General features: G+C 39.2%; 1 protein-coding gene across 2 annotated transcripts in view; it reads left to right on the top strand.

The window, feature by feature from the left end:
• The window catches only part of Tgs1 (trimethylguanosine synthase 1), a 34892-nt gene extending 18032 nt beyond the window's left edge, over positions 1-16860 (top strand). For both annotated transcript variants that reach the window (XM_013125122.3, XM_021222918.2), the window contains exons 7-13: positions 1689-1860; positions 3654-3954; positions 5916-6071; positions 7669-7812; positions 10129-10345; positions 11183-11261; positions 15240-16860. In XM_013125122.3, coding sequence (XP_012980576.1) covers positions 1689-1860; positions 3654-3954; positions 5916-6071; positions 7669-7812; positions 10129-10345; positions 11183-11261; positions 15240-15368 — 1198 coding nt within the window. In that variant the 3' untranslated portion in view covers positions 15369-16860. The remainder of the gene's footprint in view (positions 1-1688; positions 1861-3653; positions 3955-5915; positions 6072-7668; positions 7813-10128; positions 10346-11182; positions 11262-15239) is intronic.
• Positions 16861-18153: the final 1293 nt, after the last annotated feature.

Here is an 18153-nt window from a genome sequence, read left to right as displayed (position 1 = left end):
ACAGCTTGCCTTTCATAGTAGTATGCCATGTTTTCCTTTTTTTTTTTTTTTGCACACAGAACATTTACCTAATCCTTTCAGTGAACGTATTGTATTTAATCTCTATCCTCAATAACAATATCCAGGTTATTTCCTAAGCTCTGAGCATGCATCCCATTGTTCTCTCCTTAATGGCAAAGTCAGCACATTGTATGGAGACACTAAAATTCATTCAACCATTTGCCTTTTAAAGGGCCTTTGGGTTGTTGCCAGTATTATGCATAAACAAATGTTACTCTGAACATTTGTATATAGAAACCTAACTTTTTTCTGGCCTTAAATGTTCAAATGTTAAAGAGAAATATGAGTAAGTAATTATCTAAGAATAAATGTGATTTCATCTCATGACAGCAAGACCAAACTGAATGAATAAAACAGCCTCGATATGTACTGTATTCTAATCTTTGAGTAGATTCTAATCTAAGGGTTCAGACTTAATGTACTAGTTGCCTGTTAAGAAATTTAAATACCTGTGCATCATGAATTCAAGGAAGAAAATGAGAATGGCTTCATGATTAATGTATAAATTGACTCCTCCAGATTAGTTCAGAAGTTCATAGCTTATAATTAAAATCCTATAAATTACTTTTAAAGTCACCTGCTTAGGTATCTAAGACAGTAGTAGTCTGTGTAGTCACTTTAGGCTAAAGAGGAAAGCGTTTTAACATTATATATAAAAGCTGTTTACATTGTTGGCAGCATTGGTTTTAAACTGTTGTTTAGTTCTTAGTAGTATACACTCATGGAAGTAAATTTATTGCTTGGGATTTAACTTTTGTCTTTTCTATTTAGAAATAGAACTCTACTTAAAGAGAAAGATTATTTTATTTATGTGCGCATATATATATATATATATATATATATATATATATATATATATATGCAACATGGCTTGAGAAAATGTCATGGGGTTGACACATCAAAGAAAACTTGGTGGCAGATAGATAAAAACTCAGGTGTTTGGGTCAGATTTGCTCTAGACTAAGCATTCAGTGACTGTTCTTAGCATTAATTGGAACATGTCCTAGTATGTTTCAAGAAAAATTTCCCTAACAAGAAAATGTTTTTGCTATCCCTATTTATAGCAATATGCTACACAATTTCTACTTTGTAATCTATATTAAAACTATTTTAGATGTGATGGTATACACTTAAAATTCTAGCATTCGCCAGGCGGTGGTGGTGCACGCCTTTAATCCCAGCACTCAGGAGGCAGAGGCAGGCGGATCTCTGTGAGTTCGAGGCCGGGCTGGACCAATAGCCTCCAAAACAATACAGAGAAACCCTGTCTCATAAAAACAAACAAACAAAAAATTCTAGCATTCAAGAATCTAAGGCAGGAGAATCAAGAATTTAAGACAAACCTGGGCTATATTGTATAACCATATCTCAAACACAAAGAAATAGCCTTGCTAGTCTCATCAGTGTTTAACATTTGCTTTTTAATTGTCCAAAAAAAAAGTAGACCAGAAACTCTGCAGTTAGTATGTGAACTCATCATTTTCAAAACTTACTAAGATTAAAGTGGTGGCTATAACTAGCAAATACTAATGAAAATCATTATTTTGGATTTTGGATTTTTGGGTGGGGTGTTCTATATGGTAAACTTTTTCTAGAATTTAACGTGTGTCACTTTTGGTCTGATCCAGATATGGTGGAATTCCAAATTTCAGTCATCGGCAGGTCAGGTATCTAGAGAAGAACGTGAAGTACAAGTCAAAGTGCCTGGATATGCGCAGGCGGATGACTCTGAAGAACAAGCACATCCTGTTCACTGAAGAGTCAGGAAAGCCCCTCAAGAAGAGTAAAGTGCGGAATAAGGTGTGCAACGCCTGCCTTCCGTCAGACACACTCACTCTGAAACGTGGTTCCTTACAGTTGTGTTCACATGGCAAATTTCAGCCTTCAAGGCTGAAGAGTGTCTCAGATTATTTTCCACTAGCTTTATAAAGATACATATTGTGTAAACTAGATCTGGGAGGCCCAAGGGAAATTGAGGTAATATGAAGAGAAGGGTGTTTGAAACCAAAACATTAGAGCATCTAAGAAGGCAAGTGGGTTAGATTGTCTTGCCTGTGTAGTACAGACAAAGACAAGGGGAAGTTTCTTACCTGTCTCACACAAAGTAGGATCCCAATAGTCCAGATTCTGATACAGCTCTAACTGCAAGTCTGGAATCTGAGCTCATCCAAAGATTGGTCATGCTTTCAAGTAATAGGCTTGACCCAGGAATGTGACATATAAGGCCTCTTTATTGAGTCACACTGTAAGCTGAAAGCTTCAAGACCCCTCTTGGTCTTTGCTGTAGAGAAATAGAAAACAAATTAGAGAGTCATGTGACCTGCTGAGCTTTCCTTCTCCTGGGGGAGGGGAGTTTCCAATGAGCAGACTGTCATTTATGTCACCAGCCCCCTTTAAGGACGGGGAGCACAATCTTAGACTTCTGAAGGACTTGTTGTGCCCTCAGGATACTTCCTGGCTTCAACATTCTAGCAAAGCATGCTACAAATTGATAGGTAGTTTATTTTTATTTTTATTATTATTTTTATTATTACTATTGTCATCATCATTATCATTATAGTTTAGATTGGTCAATGCTGATGATATCTTAATGAATAATTTAATAGCCCTTTCTTACATAGACTGCCTTGTGTCAGTGTCTTCAGACTTTTTGAGAATAACAATTCCCATACATTCACCTGTAGATGAATATAGAAACAGCTGTATAGGGTGACTGCTGTGTCCTTAATTCTATTATTGGGTATAGATAGGCACACTTCCCCCTCGAAGTATGGGGTTTTCTTTATCATTTGTCTGCCATTCTGAAATTTACTCATTCTAACTATCATAAAGACCTGACATACAGAAGGTTCATTGTACAGCAAATGAAAAGAAGTATATCTTACAACTTTGGGGTACCTTAACATTTTTATCATATTAACCAGTTTGATTAGTACTTCATCTTTCCAGCCCTGCTCTTCTTACTCATTGTTTCTGAGATAGCTCTGACGTTGGTTTGGTTTTGTTTCATGATTAATTTCTGTGAAATGAGTATTTTGCCTGTGTGTATATATGTGCAGTGTGTGTGTGCCTGATACTTGTGTAGACTAGAAGAAGGCGTCAGATCCCCTGAGACTACAATTGTGAACCGCCATGGAGGCGCTGGGAACAGAACCAAGGTCCTCTGCGAAAGCAGCCTATAGCTGCTGAGCATCTCATCCTCGCCCATCCCTTCTGCGTCCTCTTGTATTTTAAGACAGGTTAGCAGTATTCTGTTAATACCGTGTAACATTTAACATGGTTTTTAACTCGGCCATTGCAGAAAGCTCTTCAAAATGTTCAATCAGTGAGTGACTGAATAAGTATATTTGTGATAATTTCATAGCATAGAGCTCTATTAGAGTTTCTTTCTTTTAAAGGAATTCCTAATAAAATCATTGGATGCTACCCTAAATTCCAAATAGACCAGAATTACTTGTAGCTTGCTTGATACATTGTATTTCTCTGAACTAATAGGACTACTTGTTAATCACGTCACAAATGGTAAAAAGTAAAAAGATAAACTGTGTTCTTTACAGTTAGTTGATATTCTTAATAGTATCTTAAAATTTCAGGTGGAAAAATTCCTTAAATGGGTTAATGAACCAGCAGATGAGACCTCACAGGAGTCGCTTGCTCACAACAAAATGCAAGACTCTTGCACAAGCAGTGACTCTGAGGAACAAGACATGCCCTTGAAGAAAGCTGACGACCCAATGGAGACCAGAGATCCAGAGCCTGACAGAGGCCACACTATCTCCTCAGCCAGTGAACTTGAGGCAGAAAAGAGTGAAGGCGGTTCCCTCACCACTGTCCCGGAGAAGCAGGGTTGTGTAACAGAAGAAATAATTAACTCTCCCCAAGCAGCAACGGGAGGTAAGAATAAATACCCTTCCCCTTGCCTCTGTTTGGGCAAATTAATATTTCCTTTGTTGTCACTTTTATGGCATTTAAAGATGTTTAAGTGGGGAAAGGCATGTTAGTTGAATGGGCTAATGGCTGTGATTGGTGTTGACTGCTCTTCACTTTTTATCTATGTGGATCTTGATCTCTGCTGCCACTCTGTCCCTGGCTGGCAGTGATATGTTCCTCCTGAAGCATGCATTTTCTTCTTGAGAATTGTTTTTTGTAATGACTTGGAGCTTTTTGGTAGAATATTAACAAAACATTTATAGTAGTTGACACTAATAAATATGAAAACTAACATTTTCATGAATGACCTTTTGTATTTTTATAGCCAAATTTCTTTTATAAATTAAGATGAAAATATTTAATGGAACATTAGAGGTAAACATTTTTACTTAGTTTATTATTCATTTTGTTGAATTGATTCACATTTGTCCCTCTGAAACAACTTTATCCATTATGGCCTTTCCTTTTACTGTTAATTAGAGTAGCTTGGTGTCTTAGTTATGGTCACTATTGCCTTAATGAGTACCATAACTAAAAACAAGTAAGGGAAGAAAGGGTTTATTTGGTTTATGTATCCTGAGTCACAGTCCTTTAAAGGAAGCCAAGGCAGGAAGCTGAGGTAGGATCTGATGCAGAGACCACGAGGTAGTGCTGGTTACTGGCTTGCTCAGCCTGCTTCCTTATAGCATCCAGAACCATCAACCCAGGGATGCAGCTGTAGGCTTGCCTAGAGCCCCATCTTACGTAAGCAGTTTCTGAGTTGATGTCCCCTCTGAGATGACTACAGCTTGGGTCAAGTTGGCATAAAACTAGCCAGCACGCTTAGTTGATTCCTTTCCTTTGTGTGGGTGCATATGTCCCCTAAATCTCCTGTCACGTGTCTCCTACCTTTTTAAACTGTAGACTTCAGACATGTTATGGTTTTTTCTTACCAGTATTATAACAGCTGACATTCGTGTGCTACTCGTACAGGCCGTGTTCTTAGTCTCTCAAGTAGCCTGCTGAGGTGGGTGGAAAGCAGTAATGTCCCCTAACACTTTGACTATTTGGGGTGATCTCATGGCCAGATCCTTAAAGACATTGACTATAATGGGGCTTCATTCTTTGTCCGCTGTAACCCTGCTTTTATTCTGTGGCACACTTTCCATCTTCAGACACTGCTGCTTTGCTGCTTCTAATCTTCTGGGCACTGAAACCTAATAGTCAACTAGTAACTGTCTTTCTAATAATTATCACCTGAAACCTGACCATGCTCCTGAGGCACCTCTGTTCTCTAGAATTCATATGGCCAGGACTAGAACTTAATGGAAAGGTTTTGTCTTAAAGAGGAAAGGACACACACTTAACAACCTCGGCTTCTCAGGAGTCTAAAGCTCAACACTGGCCTGGGTTAAAATTCCACAGACCTAGCCTCAAAGTAAAATTTAAAAAAAAAAAAAAAAGATTAGGGATGTAGCTCAGACAATGTTTGTCTACCCAAGTTTCTGAGTTCAATTCCATAGCACAACAGGGACAAAAGAAGTAAAGAAATTTGTCTACATTTTGTGTAATTTATCAGCTAAAGCAGTGTTGTGGCTATTGATAATTTTTAGACATATTAGTGCTTTTGTATGTGGGTTGAGTATCCTGTATGTGACATGGTGGAGACCACATTGTGTTTCAGGGTTCTGGTTTGGGGGGGATTTGCGATGTTTAGCATTCATCTCCCATCAACGCTGTAAGTAGAAAGTTATTAAAAATCTTTGCATTCAACCAGCTATGACCTGAAGTGCTGGTGTTCTGTCTTCCCCTCATGCTTCTCTGGGCGTCACTCCATATATGTCTGGTACAGTCCAAAACTGACAATTTGATGTGGCTGTTTCTTGTGAATCCTTTGTTCCCTTCACTTTTCATGGTCAGATCTGTATTTCTGTATCTTATTTTAGTTGAAATGAAGAAGAAGAAAAAGAAGAAAAAAGGCAAGAACAAAAAAATAAATGGTCTGCCACCTGAAATAGCCTCTGTTCCAGAGCTGGCAAAATACTGGGCCCAGAGGTACAGGCTCTTCTCTCGTTTTGATGATGGGATCAAGTTAGACAAAGGTAAATAAAATATATGTGTGTTGTTTAGCTTTATTTAGAAGCCACTTAAAATTTAGAGAAGTTGTAAAACAATTTTCATATCCTTTTTAGCTGGATTCAGCTGTTTCAACATTTATAATTTTTATTCAGTATGTGTGTTTTCTTTCTGATCCAGGTGGCGTATATCACACCACTCTCTGTTATTTATTTAGTGTGTCTTTTCTAAGAAAAAGGGTACTTTTCTGTAATAATAAGGCCCTGGGATCAGTCCCCAGTACCACAAGAAGATAAAGCAAAGATCATAAATTTAATCTGTAGTGGTTCCTCAGGCTCTCATGCCAGGGCCCCACCTGAGCCAGGCAGGTGCGCTCTACCACTGAGGCACTCCTCCAGCATGACATATATATGACTATCTGTGTTTTAACTTCAGGTTTAATCCATATTTGTAGTATCTTATACAAAGTAGCAAAAGTATATAGGTTATTAAAAAGATCACCTGATGAAGATATACCAAATGCAGAAAGTTATAATTTAATTAGTTAGCACTGAAAACATGAATTCTTCATTGAATTGCCATTCTCTGATTTTAACAAACTTAAATTAGTCTTGCAGACTGATACTCATTTTCATATTGAGACTAAATATCACTTTGTTAACTCTCAGAATCTACGGGTCTATTGTGGAGTATAGGTGATTCTATGCCCCCATATAATTTGTAAAATAGTGTTGTACAGAAATATATGGGAATTTTATTAGAAGAAAAAAGGCTGGAAAAAGGATAAATAAAATGTTGAGAGGAGTTTAGAACTCTCCATAGTAATGAAGAACCATCTAAAGTTTGTGATGGTGGGAGCAGGAGAACTTTAAATCTCTTTCTGAGAAAAGCAGTCTCTTGGGTAGAAAGGAAGGCAAGTATTTTCTTTCCTCCAGGTAAGTGTGGCTTCGTTTCTAAGTGTGGCAAGGGTTCTGCTATTTCCTGCTATACTAAAACATCCTCCTAGTCATTTCTTTGCTTTTTCTGACACTTAAAAACATGTAAAGTTGTCATGCACAGACATACATGGAGGCAAAGCATCTATGAAATAATAAGTTTTTTTTAAAAAAACATGTAAATGTTCTCCAGGTATCTGTAGAAATCTGTCTTTACCTCTCCACTATAAATAAAATAATTGAGAAACCAATTAGAACATGCTGGTTCCCATAGCTGATAAGCAGTAGGCAGTGCCTCAGACAGAAAAGTTGTACTCGAGAAATGTGGATATCTTGCCAGTGAGTCGGGAATTTAGCAATTTTGTTGACCCTTTCTCTAAAGCTAGATAATCTGCATTTTTTGCAAAGAGAAAGTAAGCTTTTTTATGAGTATATGTGTGGGGCACTCCTGTGTGGAGAGATAAGAGGGCTCAGATCCTTAGAGCTGAGGTTAGAGGTGGCTGTGATGTGACCACTGTGGACATGAGACCAACAAGTCCCTAACAAGAGCAGTACAGGCTTGTAACCAAGCCCCTAACCACTAAGCAATCACTCCATATCCACATTTCTTTTTAACCTGAGCAATGTCGCCTTTTTCATGCTTGGATTCTTGGAACTAACATTTTATAAAAATTCTCTTCCTTTACAGAGGGCTGGTTTTCAGTTACTCCTGAAAAGATTGCTGAGCATATTGCTGGCCGTGTCAGTCAGTCCTTCAAATGCGACATCGTAGTGGACGCTTTCTGTGGAGTTGGAGGAAACACCATTCAGTTTGCCTTAACAGGGAAAAGAGGTACAAAGAACTGTGTTAGTGCCAATTTATACAGTAAATATTTCTACCTACTCTTGTTCATTTCTTTGATGAGATTTAACATATAATTCATAATTTCATACCAAATATTGAAAGCAATAGCTTGTTGTGTTTATTGTTAATCTTACATAATATATTTAGTAAGCACTTAATATGTTCATAGTCAACAGTCATAAATTATGTCTTACTGTCTTCATCTCACAGATAAATTGAGACATAAAAAAATAATTGCACAGGCCGGGCGGTGGTGGCGGAAGGCAGAGGCAGGCGGATCTCTGTGAGTTCGAGGCCGGGCTGGACCAATAGCCTCCAAAACAATACAGAGAAACCCTGTCTCGTAAAAACCAAAAAAAAAAAAAAAAAAATTGCACAGGATTATACAGACACATACTAATCTTTGGAGCCAAGATTCTAGCAGTCTATAAAAACAAAGCCACATAGGATTCTTTACAATCAAAGAACAGTGGATGGGGGACCAACCATTGTCTGTGACTCGGTGGCTTTGTGCCTTTTGACATCATTCGACTTTGAAGGACCTCAATAGTTCACATAGTCCTATGATACTTTTCAACTGTAAAATCCCAAAGCTACATTCTTTGAATAGTATGTCATCCTCGTGGTTCTTTAATTACTGTCTGGTGTCTGGTGCACTTTTTCTTGGGGAACAAAACCTTAACAAACGGACTATTTGGCAGTGGAGTAGCTTGGTGGGGAAGGGCTTTTGCCACCACACATACAAATAGATAACTAAATAAACACTTTTAAAAATTAATAGGCTGTTCTCATGGAATATAGTCATGCATACGAGCACTTGGGGGACAGAAAGGTGGGTTGCAAGTTTGAGACTTAATGAACTACAGAGAGACCATGCCCCACCCCACCCCCTTTTTTTTTTACATGCCTGGGACTAAAGATGTATTATCTACAGTACACTGGTTTGTGGCTCCTATGTTATCCCAGCGCTTTGGAGACAAAAGACAGCCAAACCATACTCTAAAGATACTTCTCCCACAGTATCTTCATATCATACCCACCAGAAGTTGTGGCTTTCATTTTAATGGACTTCAGCAGAATCTCACTAGTTTATATGAACTTTTTAATGTTAATTAGGAAAGCAAAATATGAATCAGGAAACAGAGACATGGTAAGTTTGCCCATTGGTTTTAAGACTAGACTGAGCTGTGTCCTTGATTCTAGTGCTATAGGCGCTTGTGACATTAGCTGACCCCATATGGTCTCCCAGTAACTTGAATAAAAGCAGTTTTCACGTTTACCAGATAATAATTATTTTGTATTTTGTCTTCCACTAATTCAATATTTCAAAATTCTCAGATATTTTTAGATAAGCCACACACACACGTTGCATGTAAAGTATTTTTTCTCCGAAGTTATCAACTCATTCCTTTTTAACATTTTTTTCATAAGACATTGGTTAAAGTATCTACACAATGATAAAGCAAGTCTGGAAATTTTCCTTAAATATCATGAAAAACATGCATATTATAGATTGGTTTCTTAATTGGGGTTTATTACCAAGTTATATAGCTTAACACACATTTGATAAAGAAAGATGTACAGTGTGGATCCTATAGGAAGGCTGGTGCCATGTTCTCATTGTCAACCTACCTATAGCAGCGGTTCTCAAGCTGTGGATCAGGACCCCTTTGAGGGTTGAATGACTCTTTCATAGGGTATCATATCAGTTATCCTGCATATCAGATATTTATATTACAATTTATAGCAGTAGCAAAATTATAGTTATCAAGTAGCTGAGATAAATTTATGACTAAGGTCAGCATAACATGAGACTGTATTAAAGGGTCTCAATATTGGGAAAGTTAGAACCACTGCTCTATAACCTCTTGGTGTCATTTTATCACTCACTCTTACAAGCCATCAGACCCCGAGAAAAAAGGAAGCAAGTAGTCAATACTGGGCCTTCCTAGTGCTGTGATGACCTAGGCTCTGTGGGATTAGAAATGTTGACTCATCTTGAGGAAATTGGTCTTTTCTGAAAGCTAGCATTGGGCTTTACATGCAGGTAACAGCATTTGTACGCATTGTACATAGCCCTGACCGCCCAAAGCCATCTATGTTTTGTGGCAGTTGCTTTGGATGATGGCTAGGCAAGAAAACATGGAAACCTGTGTGTAGATCATGGTTTCTTGCTACAGCTCTAGTTGAGCCTTTCTAATTTAAATTTATTTGAACTAAAATTTTTATTTCTGTATTGTTAATGTCTTTTAAGTCTTGTTTTGAGTTATTTTTAACTGACTTTTTTTCTTTTTCAATTTTTAGTGATTGCCATTGATATCGACCCTGTTAAGATTGATCTTGCTCGTAATAATGCTGAAGTTTATGGGATAGCAGATAAGATAGAGTTTATCTGTGGAGATTTCCTACTCTTGGCTCCCTGTTTAAAGGCTGATGTTGTGTTCCTAAGCCCACCTTGGGGTGGACCAGATTATGCTACTGCAGAGACCTTCGACATTAGGACAATGATGTTTCCTGATGGATATCCTTTGAAAGTCCTAATAGTCTATATACATGCTTTGAGAGACGAGAAAATGTGTGTGTGTGTGTGTGTGTGTGTGTGTGTGTGTGTGTGTGTGTGTGTGTGTGTATGTTTGGTGTAGAGGAAAAACATTAACTATAGATGACTCAGCTGGTAAAGGCACTTACTTGCTACACAAACCTGGCAACCTGAGTTGGAGTCCCAGAACCCATGTAGAGGTGAAAGAAGGGAGCTGTCCTCTGGTATACATACAGTATAACTAATACTTTAAAAATAGACAATCTGAAGACTATGTATTGGTTGATCTACAGATATAGACCCCTCTGTTTCTGTTTAATTTTGCCAATGTAAAGCAAGAGCCGAGCCCTAGCTCCTGAAGAATGGACACAACAGTGGTGTTTGCTAGGGTTTTGTGAAAACAGGTTCACGTGTAGCTGATTTATGATTTATGATACAGAAGCTGCACTACTGAACTGCCCAAGGTCTGGGTGTGCCTCTACTGAACCTGCCTTGAGAATAAAGAGATTTATCTACTGTTTGGAGTTAGCACAAATTGAAAGTTTCCTCAAAACCTCAGGCCTGTGGATGGTGATCTTCAATTCACACTGCCTTACGCTATAGCAGCCAAATCTTCTAACCTAACTGCCTTATACTATAGCAGCCAAATCTTCTAACCTACCTGTGCCATTGTTGCTGGATTCCAGAATCTTGTATCTAATTCTCTGGATTGAAATCTGTGCCTTCTTGTTAATTATCAAAATGTACTTGATTTGTGATCAATAATGAACATCTTTCTGCCCAGAAACTGTTTTTTCCCTTAACTGTTCTTCTCTTCACCTTTGAAGTTTTCAGACTTTCCAAGAAAATCACTAATAATATTGTTTATTTTCTTCCAAGAAATGCTGATGTTGACCAGGTAAGCCATTGCTAAGGAAATTCTGTGTGCCACTGTTACCTGTTAGGATGGGCAGGAAAGGACAGGGGGTCATTTCCTTAGCAGAGAATGTGCTTGTTAGCAGCCACTGGCTTGTCCTCCACTGCCACGGCTCCTGAGGGACCAGGAGATGCAGATGGTGTTCCCTGGGGTTTATGAAGGGGACTGATAGGGTGGCAGATGCTGTATGACAACTCTCCAAGGCCTACTTTACTGTTCCCCGCTAAAAAGATAAGGTCTTACAAGGTGCAGTGACTCAGAATGCCAGCACTTGAGCCAAGGCATCTCATTTGTTTGTTTGGGGTTTTTTTTTTGTTTTGGGGGGTTTTGTTTGTTTTTTCAAGACAGGGTTTCTTATAGTAGCCTCAGCTCTGTAGACCAGACTGGCCTTGAACTCACAGAGCTGTATAGCTCTTGCCTTTTGTCAGAGCATACTTGTGTTGACCTTTGGTGTAGTTTCAGTGTTTTAGACTTTACATTTTCTATCTAGACCCCCTCAGTCTGGCCCTTCAACTCATGCATGGGTTTCTGTGTCTTACCTAAGAGTCTTGAGTTTGGACTGAATAAATTTCTCCAACCACTGATAGCCCTGACCCACTAAGAAAAATTCTCTGCTTTGTTTTCTAGAATGAGGCCCAAGCATAAATTGTTTTTAGCTCCCCAAGTGATTAAAATGTGTTCCACGGTTGAGATTCTCTGGGTTATAAAAAGTTGAGCCGGGCGTTGGTGGCTCACGCCTTTAATCCCAGCACTCGGGAGGCAGAGGCAGGCAGATCTCTGTGAGTTCGAGACCAGCCTGGTCTACAATAGCTAGTTCCAGGACAGCCTCCAAAGCCACAGAGAAACCCTGCCTCGAAAAACCAAAAAAAAAAAAAAAAAAAAAAAAAGTTGAGTACTTGCACTGAGTTAGAAGGGAAATTCTGCCTTGCCTTTTATAATTAATTTATGATCTACTTGACCATACATTAAACCTCCCAAGATACAATGTCACTCATATCATTAGGGTTGTGAGTTTCTTAGGTCAGCCTTCATGTTGAGCCAATTATCTGTTACTCACACAACCTCTTTCTAGACTTAGACTGCCATGATGCTCCCAAAACTATGTCCCACAGGGCTACATGATCTTCATATTCTAAGTCATGGTCCTTAGTACATGTAGACAAACTCATTTAGGTATTTCAGTAACAATAGAAAAGCCTCTTTTTTTCCTCTGTTTTCAAGACAGAATTTATCTTTTTGTTTGTTTGTTTTGTTTTTGTTTTTCAAGACAGGGTTTCTCTGTATTGCTTTGGAGGATGTCCTGGAACTCACTCTGTAGATCAGGTTGGCCTTTAACTCACAGAGATCCACCTGTCTCTGCTTTCAGAGTACTGGTATTAAAGGCATGTGCCACCACCCATCCGGCTTGACAGAATTTATCTTTGTCACAGCCCTAGCTATCCTGGAACTCGCTCTGTGGGCCAGTCTGGCCTTGAACTCAGAGGTCCTTTAAAGATGTGTGCCACCACACCCAGCTGTAAAGTCACTTTTTATTATGAAAGTTTCGGTGATTAAATTTGTTTTTAGCACAAAGAAAAATTAGCTTGTTTTTTACTTTTGCTTTTATCCTCAAAACCTATCAGAATTAGACTTGTAGGAACTAGGGCTCATTTGGTAAAGAAAAATAGGTGAAGAGCCACCGAGGAAAGGAAGACGCATAACATTACCTCTAGCCTCCACATTTCCACAGTACTCACTCTCACGTGTATGTAAATGCCCATGTAGACACCATCCACAAGCAGGGATAGAGTTGGTAGTTCATGATTTCTGCCTCTAGAGGGAGTACTGACACTGGAAAATGATAAAGGAAACTGCTTGGTATGAAATAAGCTGCCCTGGGAAATCAGCTTTTTTTTTTTTTTTTTTTAATGGAAACTGTATCCATGTGTGAGGTTTTTAATACTTATTTATTTTTACGTGTATGGTAATGTCTGCGCACCAAGTTCATGCAGTGCCCACAGAAGAGAGACTCAGGTCTCTAGGAGTAAAATTGCAGATGGTTGTGAGCCACCATGTAGGTACTGGGAATTGAACTCAGTCCTTTGGAAGAGCAGTCAGTGCTCTTAACCACTGAGCCATCTCTCCAGCCTCATCGCTGTGTGAGGTTTTAAAATGAAAGGAAATCGTAGTGCAAGGCTGAAAGAGTATAAGGAGTTGATTATGAGTTTGTTTGAAACTGACATTTAGTTTCAGAGCGGTTATGCTACATTCTACTCACTCTGCTAAGCCAAGTGTAGAGTCAACACACGGAACCTATCTTAGAAACTGTTCCATGTAGGGGATGATGCCCATTGATTTTTGTAGCCAGTGAAATATTTTTCTGGGTTTCCCATTTCCTTGACCTCTCCTTCTCCTTTTCTGTTGGAGTTGTTCTAGAACATATATCCCTTGCTATCCAAACTCTCACTGTAAACCAGAACTGGTTCATTAAAAGCATCTTTTTGTGAAAGGCTCTTAGGAGATCTGTATCTCTCTGAATTTGCTTCTGAAACCCAGAGACATGGGTTTGGTTCAGAGACACCACAGTTAGTCATCTAATGGTAGCTGCATACAGCAGTTTCAGGTACCACTTGGATGTGAAATCCTTGTGCGTGGACTCTCTTAACATGAAGAGTCTAGTTCTGTTCCAGGCATGACAACTTGGGGCTTCCCTTTGTCTACCACATGCCTCCTGGACTGACTGACTGACTGGGCCTGTCCACTTCATTCCCCATTTCCTTGATTTTACCAATTTGATAATCTGATTGATGATTAAGATTATATGTTAGAAGGTAGAAATTTATTAGTTAATAAATCTCTTAAAGGGGCAGGGGAGAGGGGGTGCTAGATGGAAACCTTATTTGTATCAGAGGGTTAATCCCAGCACTCAGGAGGTTGAAGCAGGTGGATCTCTGAGTTTGAGGCCAGCCTGGTCTGCAGAGGGACTTTCAGGACAGCCGGGATTTAAAAAAACAAAGAACTTAAGAGTTCTTAATTTGCTGGTTTGAAATGTTACAAAGACCAGTGCAAGTGTTGTAGAACAAACGGCTCCTTAGCAGCTAATTATTCCTATTGTCCAGTTGTTTGATTGACATCCTTAATATTAACTCTGGAAGAGGGGGATGCTTTTATCTCCTTGAGTCAGTAGCTATGTTCTAGTAGACTTCACACAGAGATATTTAAAATAACACAAGAACAATAAGTAGAGAAGGTGATCTGAGATAGAGATCCAGGAAAGAGGTAATTAGAAAAATGCAGACTCAAAACCTAGTAAACATTGTTGTACAACTGAGAGAGTAGCATGAGCGAAAGGGGGGTGGGTATCCTAGGAGTAGGTGATAATGCTCAGCATGTAAAGGGACTGCCACCAAGCCTGATGACCTAAGTTCAATCCCTGGGACCCACGTGGTGAAGTGTACAAGTTGACCTCTGGCCTCCACATACAAAGAAAAAAATAATAATAAAGCTGAGTTTCTTAGGAAAGTGGGTTACTAGATGTCTGTGCTAAAACTGATATGACTTTGTCTACTTTCTCTTCCTCAGAATCCTTAGATTATGGCACTGGAGAGATGGCATCTCTAGAACAGCATAGCATAGTGATCTGACTCATGTCAAGGCAGTCTGAAGCAAATGTTTCTATTCCAGGGATTACGTTAATACATACCTGGCAGGCAGTGGAGAATGAGATGCTCCTTTACATAAAAGACAGTCTTTCTCTTACTGATAGTTTAAGTTAGGGGAATAAAACTTTTGAAAATCATGTTTGTACTGAGCATGGCAGTGAACATCTTCAAACTCAGGAGACAGAGGCAGGATATCTGAGTTTGAGGATAGCCTGGTCTACAGAGTAAGTAGGCTAGCCAGAGCTACTTAATGATACCATGCCTCAAGGAGAAAAAAAAATCCTGAAAGTATGCATGACTTCTGTGTTCTTCCTGGCAGGTAGCATCCTTGGCTGGTCCCGGAGGGCAAGTGGAAATAGAACAGAACTTTCTTAATAACAAATTAAAAACAATCACTGCATATTTTGGTGATCTGATCAGAAGACCAGCCTCTGAAGCTGAAGTGTGAGGACAGCAAGATCATGCAGAGTGAGAGTGGCATTTGAACGAGAGACTCTTGGGAAGGTCGTCTACGCTCTTTGACATTGTGTACACGTGTGATATGGAAACCTTTGTGAGTTTTAATGAATGCTAATGAAGTGGTTTGAGATCTTTAGGTAATGTTAACTGAGCTGTGTCCTGTACTTTAAAACAGTAAGCATCAGGCCCAGGTGGTGGCAGGTGCCTGTTATAATCCTAGTACTTCAGAGATTCAAAGTCATCCTGAGTTACATGAGACCTTGCTTCAAAAAAATAGTCTAGGCATGATGCTGTGCTTAAATTAAGTGCATCTGTGTATATATGTGTATGTTTGTATCCTTTAACTGTATTTTGATTTAACTTGTTTATGTGTGTATATATAAATAATTACTGCTTTTTAATGCAAAGAAAAACAATAATCCTACCTACATACTTAACCCCTAGTGAAAATAATGTTACCAATTTAATGCTGTAACAAAAAGTAAAACTCTCCCTCTCTCTTACCTATTTTTTTTAATTCAACTGTCTAAAGATAATCACAGTTAACTGTTTTGTATTTTATTTTTTTGTTACATTTTTATTTCATGTGTGTACACAGACTTTAGAGAACAACTTGCAGAGATGTGTTCTCTACTTCTACTGTGTGGGTTCCTGGGAATCAAGTTCAGGTCGTCAGGCTAAATTTATGGCAAGAGCCTTTATCTGCTGAACCATCCCACTGGTCCCCATGTTAATTCTTCTGAAGAAGAGATTGAAACTTTTCCTTTTGATACACTGTTCCTTCAGTGCCTTCCCTTTTTGGATACTTACTGTATATTTTATTAAATAGATACCTTTTTAGAGAGTGTGTGAGTGTACGCCTGCCCACAGCCCCATCCCCGTGTGTGAGGTTCCCACAGAGTCCTGGAAGGGTGTTGGATCCCTCAGAGCTGGAGTTACAGGTAGTTTTGAGCTGTCCAATATGGATGCTAGAAAATGTACTTGATCTTATGGTCTTCGCTGCTGAGGCATCTCTCCAGCACAAGATGCTTTTATTTAATCAATAAATGTTTTTACTTTTCTGTTTTAGTGTGGTTTGTTTTTACAGATATCTTGTGTGACCTAGACCAGCCTCAGCTTCAGACTTTTTGTGTAGCTGAGGATGAACTTGAGGTCCTAACCCTGCTGCTTCTACCTGGCTTATCAGTTTATCTTAAAGGCCATTCCATTCAGTCCATACATGTCAATCTACCTCGTGTTTTAAATGGCTGTCTTGTATTCCATCATCTGTGTATATAAACTAGTTCCCTACCAAGAGGCACTCAAGCAGTTTTCATGGTTTTACTATTACCAACTATTGTGTACTGTTTTTCCTTACAATATTCGAACAAGTATTTTAGTTGGTAAGTTTCTAGCAGTTAGACCACAGGTTTTGTGTACAGTTCAGTCTTGATAAGTATAGCCAAATTGCTTCAATAAAGTTGAACTTGCTTTTAGGCTTATTTATCTCAAATTGTGCTTTCTTATCTCTGCTTTTTAAAGGCTTTTGTGTGTGCATGTGCACATGAACTCAATTTGTGACTTTCTGAGTGTATGCCACTTGTACAGATGTCCTCCGGAGCCAGAAGAAGGTGTCAGATCTCCTGGAATATGAGTTACAAGTGACTGTGAGCCCCTAAATGGGTGGCTCCTAACTCCACCCACATCTTCTTACTTAGTCATTGCAAAATCAGAATGAAGTAATTTAATACAGAGTTATACTCTTGAAATTTTATTAGGGCTTCCAGTTAAGATTGCAGTCTCCAGTGTGCCTCCATGAGACCCAGTGAAGCAGAAATGCCAGGTTAAGGAAAACAGACTGTATTCCAAGACAGAAATGGGGGAAGCTCTCAGAGATGCAGAGCTGGAGTGTGAGGCAGCTGGAAATTGTGGGAAAACATGAGAACAATGAACCGAAATGAAGAAAGCCCACAGCTGCAGAATATTTTAGCATTAGGAGGAGTTTCCTAATTGACTAGTAAGATGCCTCAGTAGTTAAGAGTGAGTACTATTCTTAGCTGGGCGGTGGTGGCACACGCCTTTAATCCCAGCACTCACGAGGCAGGTGGATCTCTGTGAGTTCAAGGCCAGCCTGGTCTACAAGAGCTAGTTCCAGGATAGCCTCCAAAGCCACAGAGAAACCCTGTCTCAAAAAAAAAAAAAAAAAAAAGGTGAGTACTATTTTTGCAGAGACCTAAGTTCACTTTCCAATGCCCAACCACCTATATGTAACTTTACCTCCAGGAGATTTGATGCCTTTAGTCTCTGTGGGCACATATACACACATTAAATAATTTCACTTAAGTCGCCAAAAGAAAGAAAAATAAAAAGACTTTCCTAGGACAGAGAGCTGTACTTGGATGCTATCTTGAGAGGAAATCTATTGTGTAAAACAGCTAACTGGGGCCTGAATACATGAAACAATCCAGTTAGCATATCAGAATCCAAGCTCAACCAACCCTCAAAGAGATGTGTAAAGCAAGAATCCCGACATCTAAAAGAAAGGTAGCCCCACCAGTGCCTGGAAGCAGACCTCATCAAACAGTAGTGATTATAGTTGAGTAACCCCGGGGGTGCTGGCACCAGTCACTGGAGAGAAGGGAGCCTGAACTGTCTCGTTAAGATCTGGATGTAGACTGGCCAATATGGTAATTAGTGATTGATGTGGGAGGACCCAGCCCATTGTGTTTGGGGCCATCCCTGGCCCGGTGGTCCTGGATTCCATAACAAAGCCAGCTCTAGTAAACAGCATGCCT

This window comes from Mesocricetus auratus, unplaced genomic scaffold (genome assembly GCF_017639785.1).
Source record: "Mesocricetus auratus isolate SY011 unplaced genomic scaffold, BCM_Maur_2.0 Super-Scaffold_6730, whole genome shotgun sequence".
Taxonomy (NCBI): domain Eukaryota; kingdom Metazoa; phylum Chordata; class Mammalia; order Rodentia; family Cricetidae; genus Mesocricetus; species Mesocricetus auratus.
Note: the sequence above shows the minus strand (reverse complement) of the source record. Positions and strands in the feature narration are given on the sequence as shown.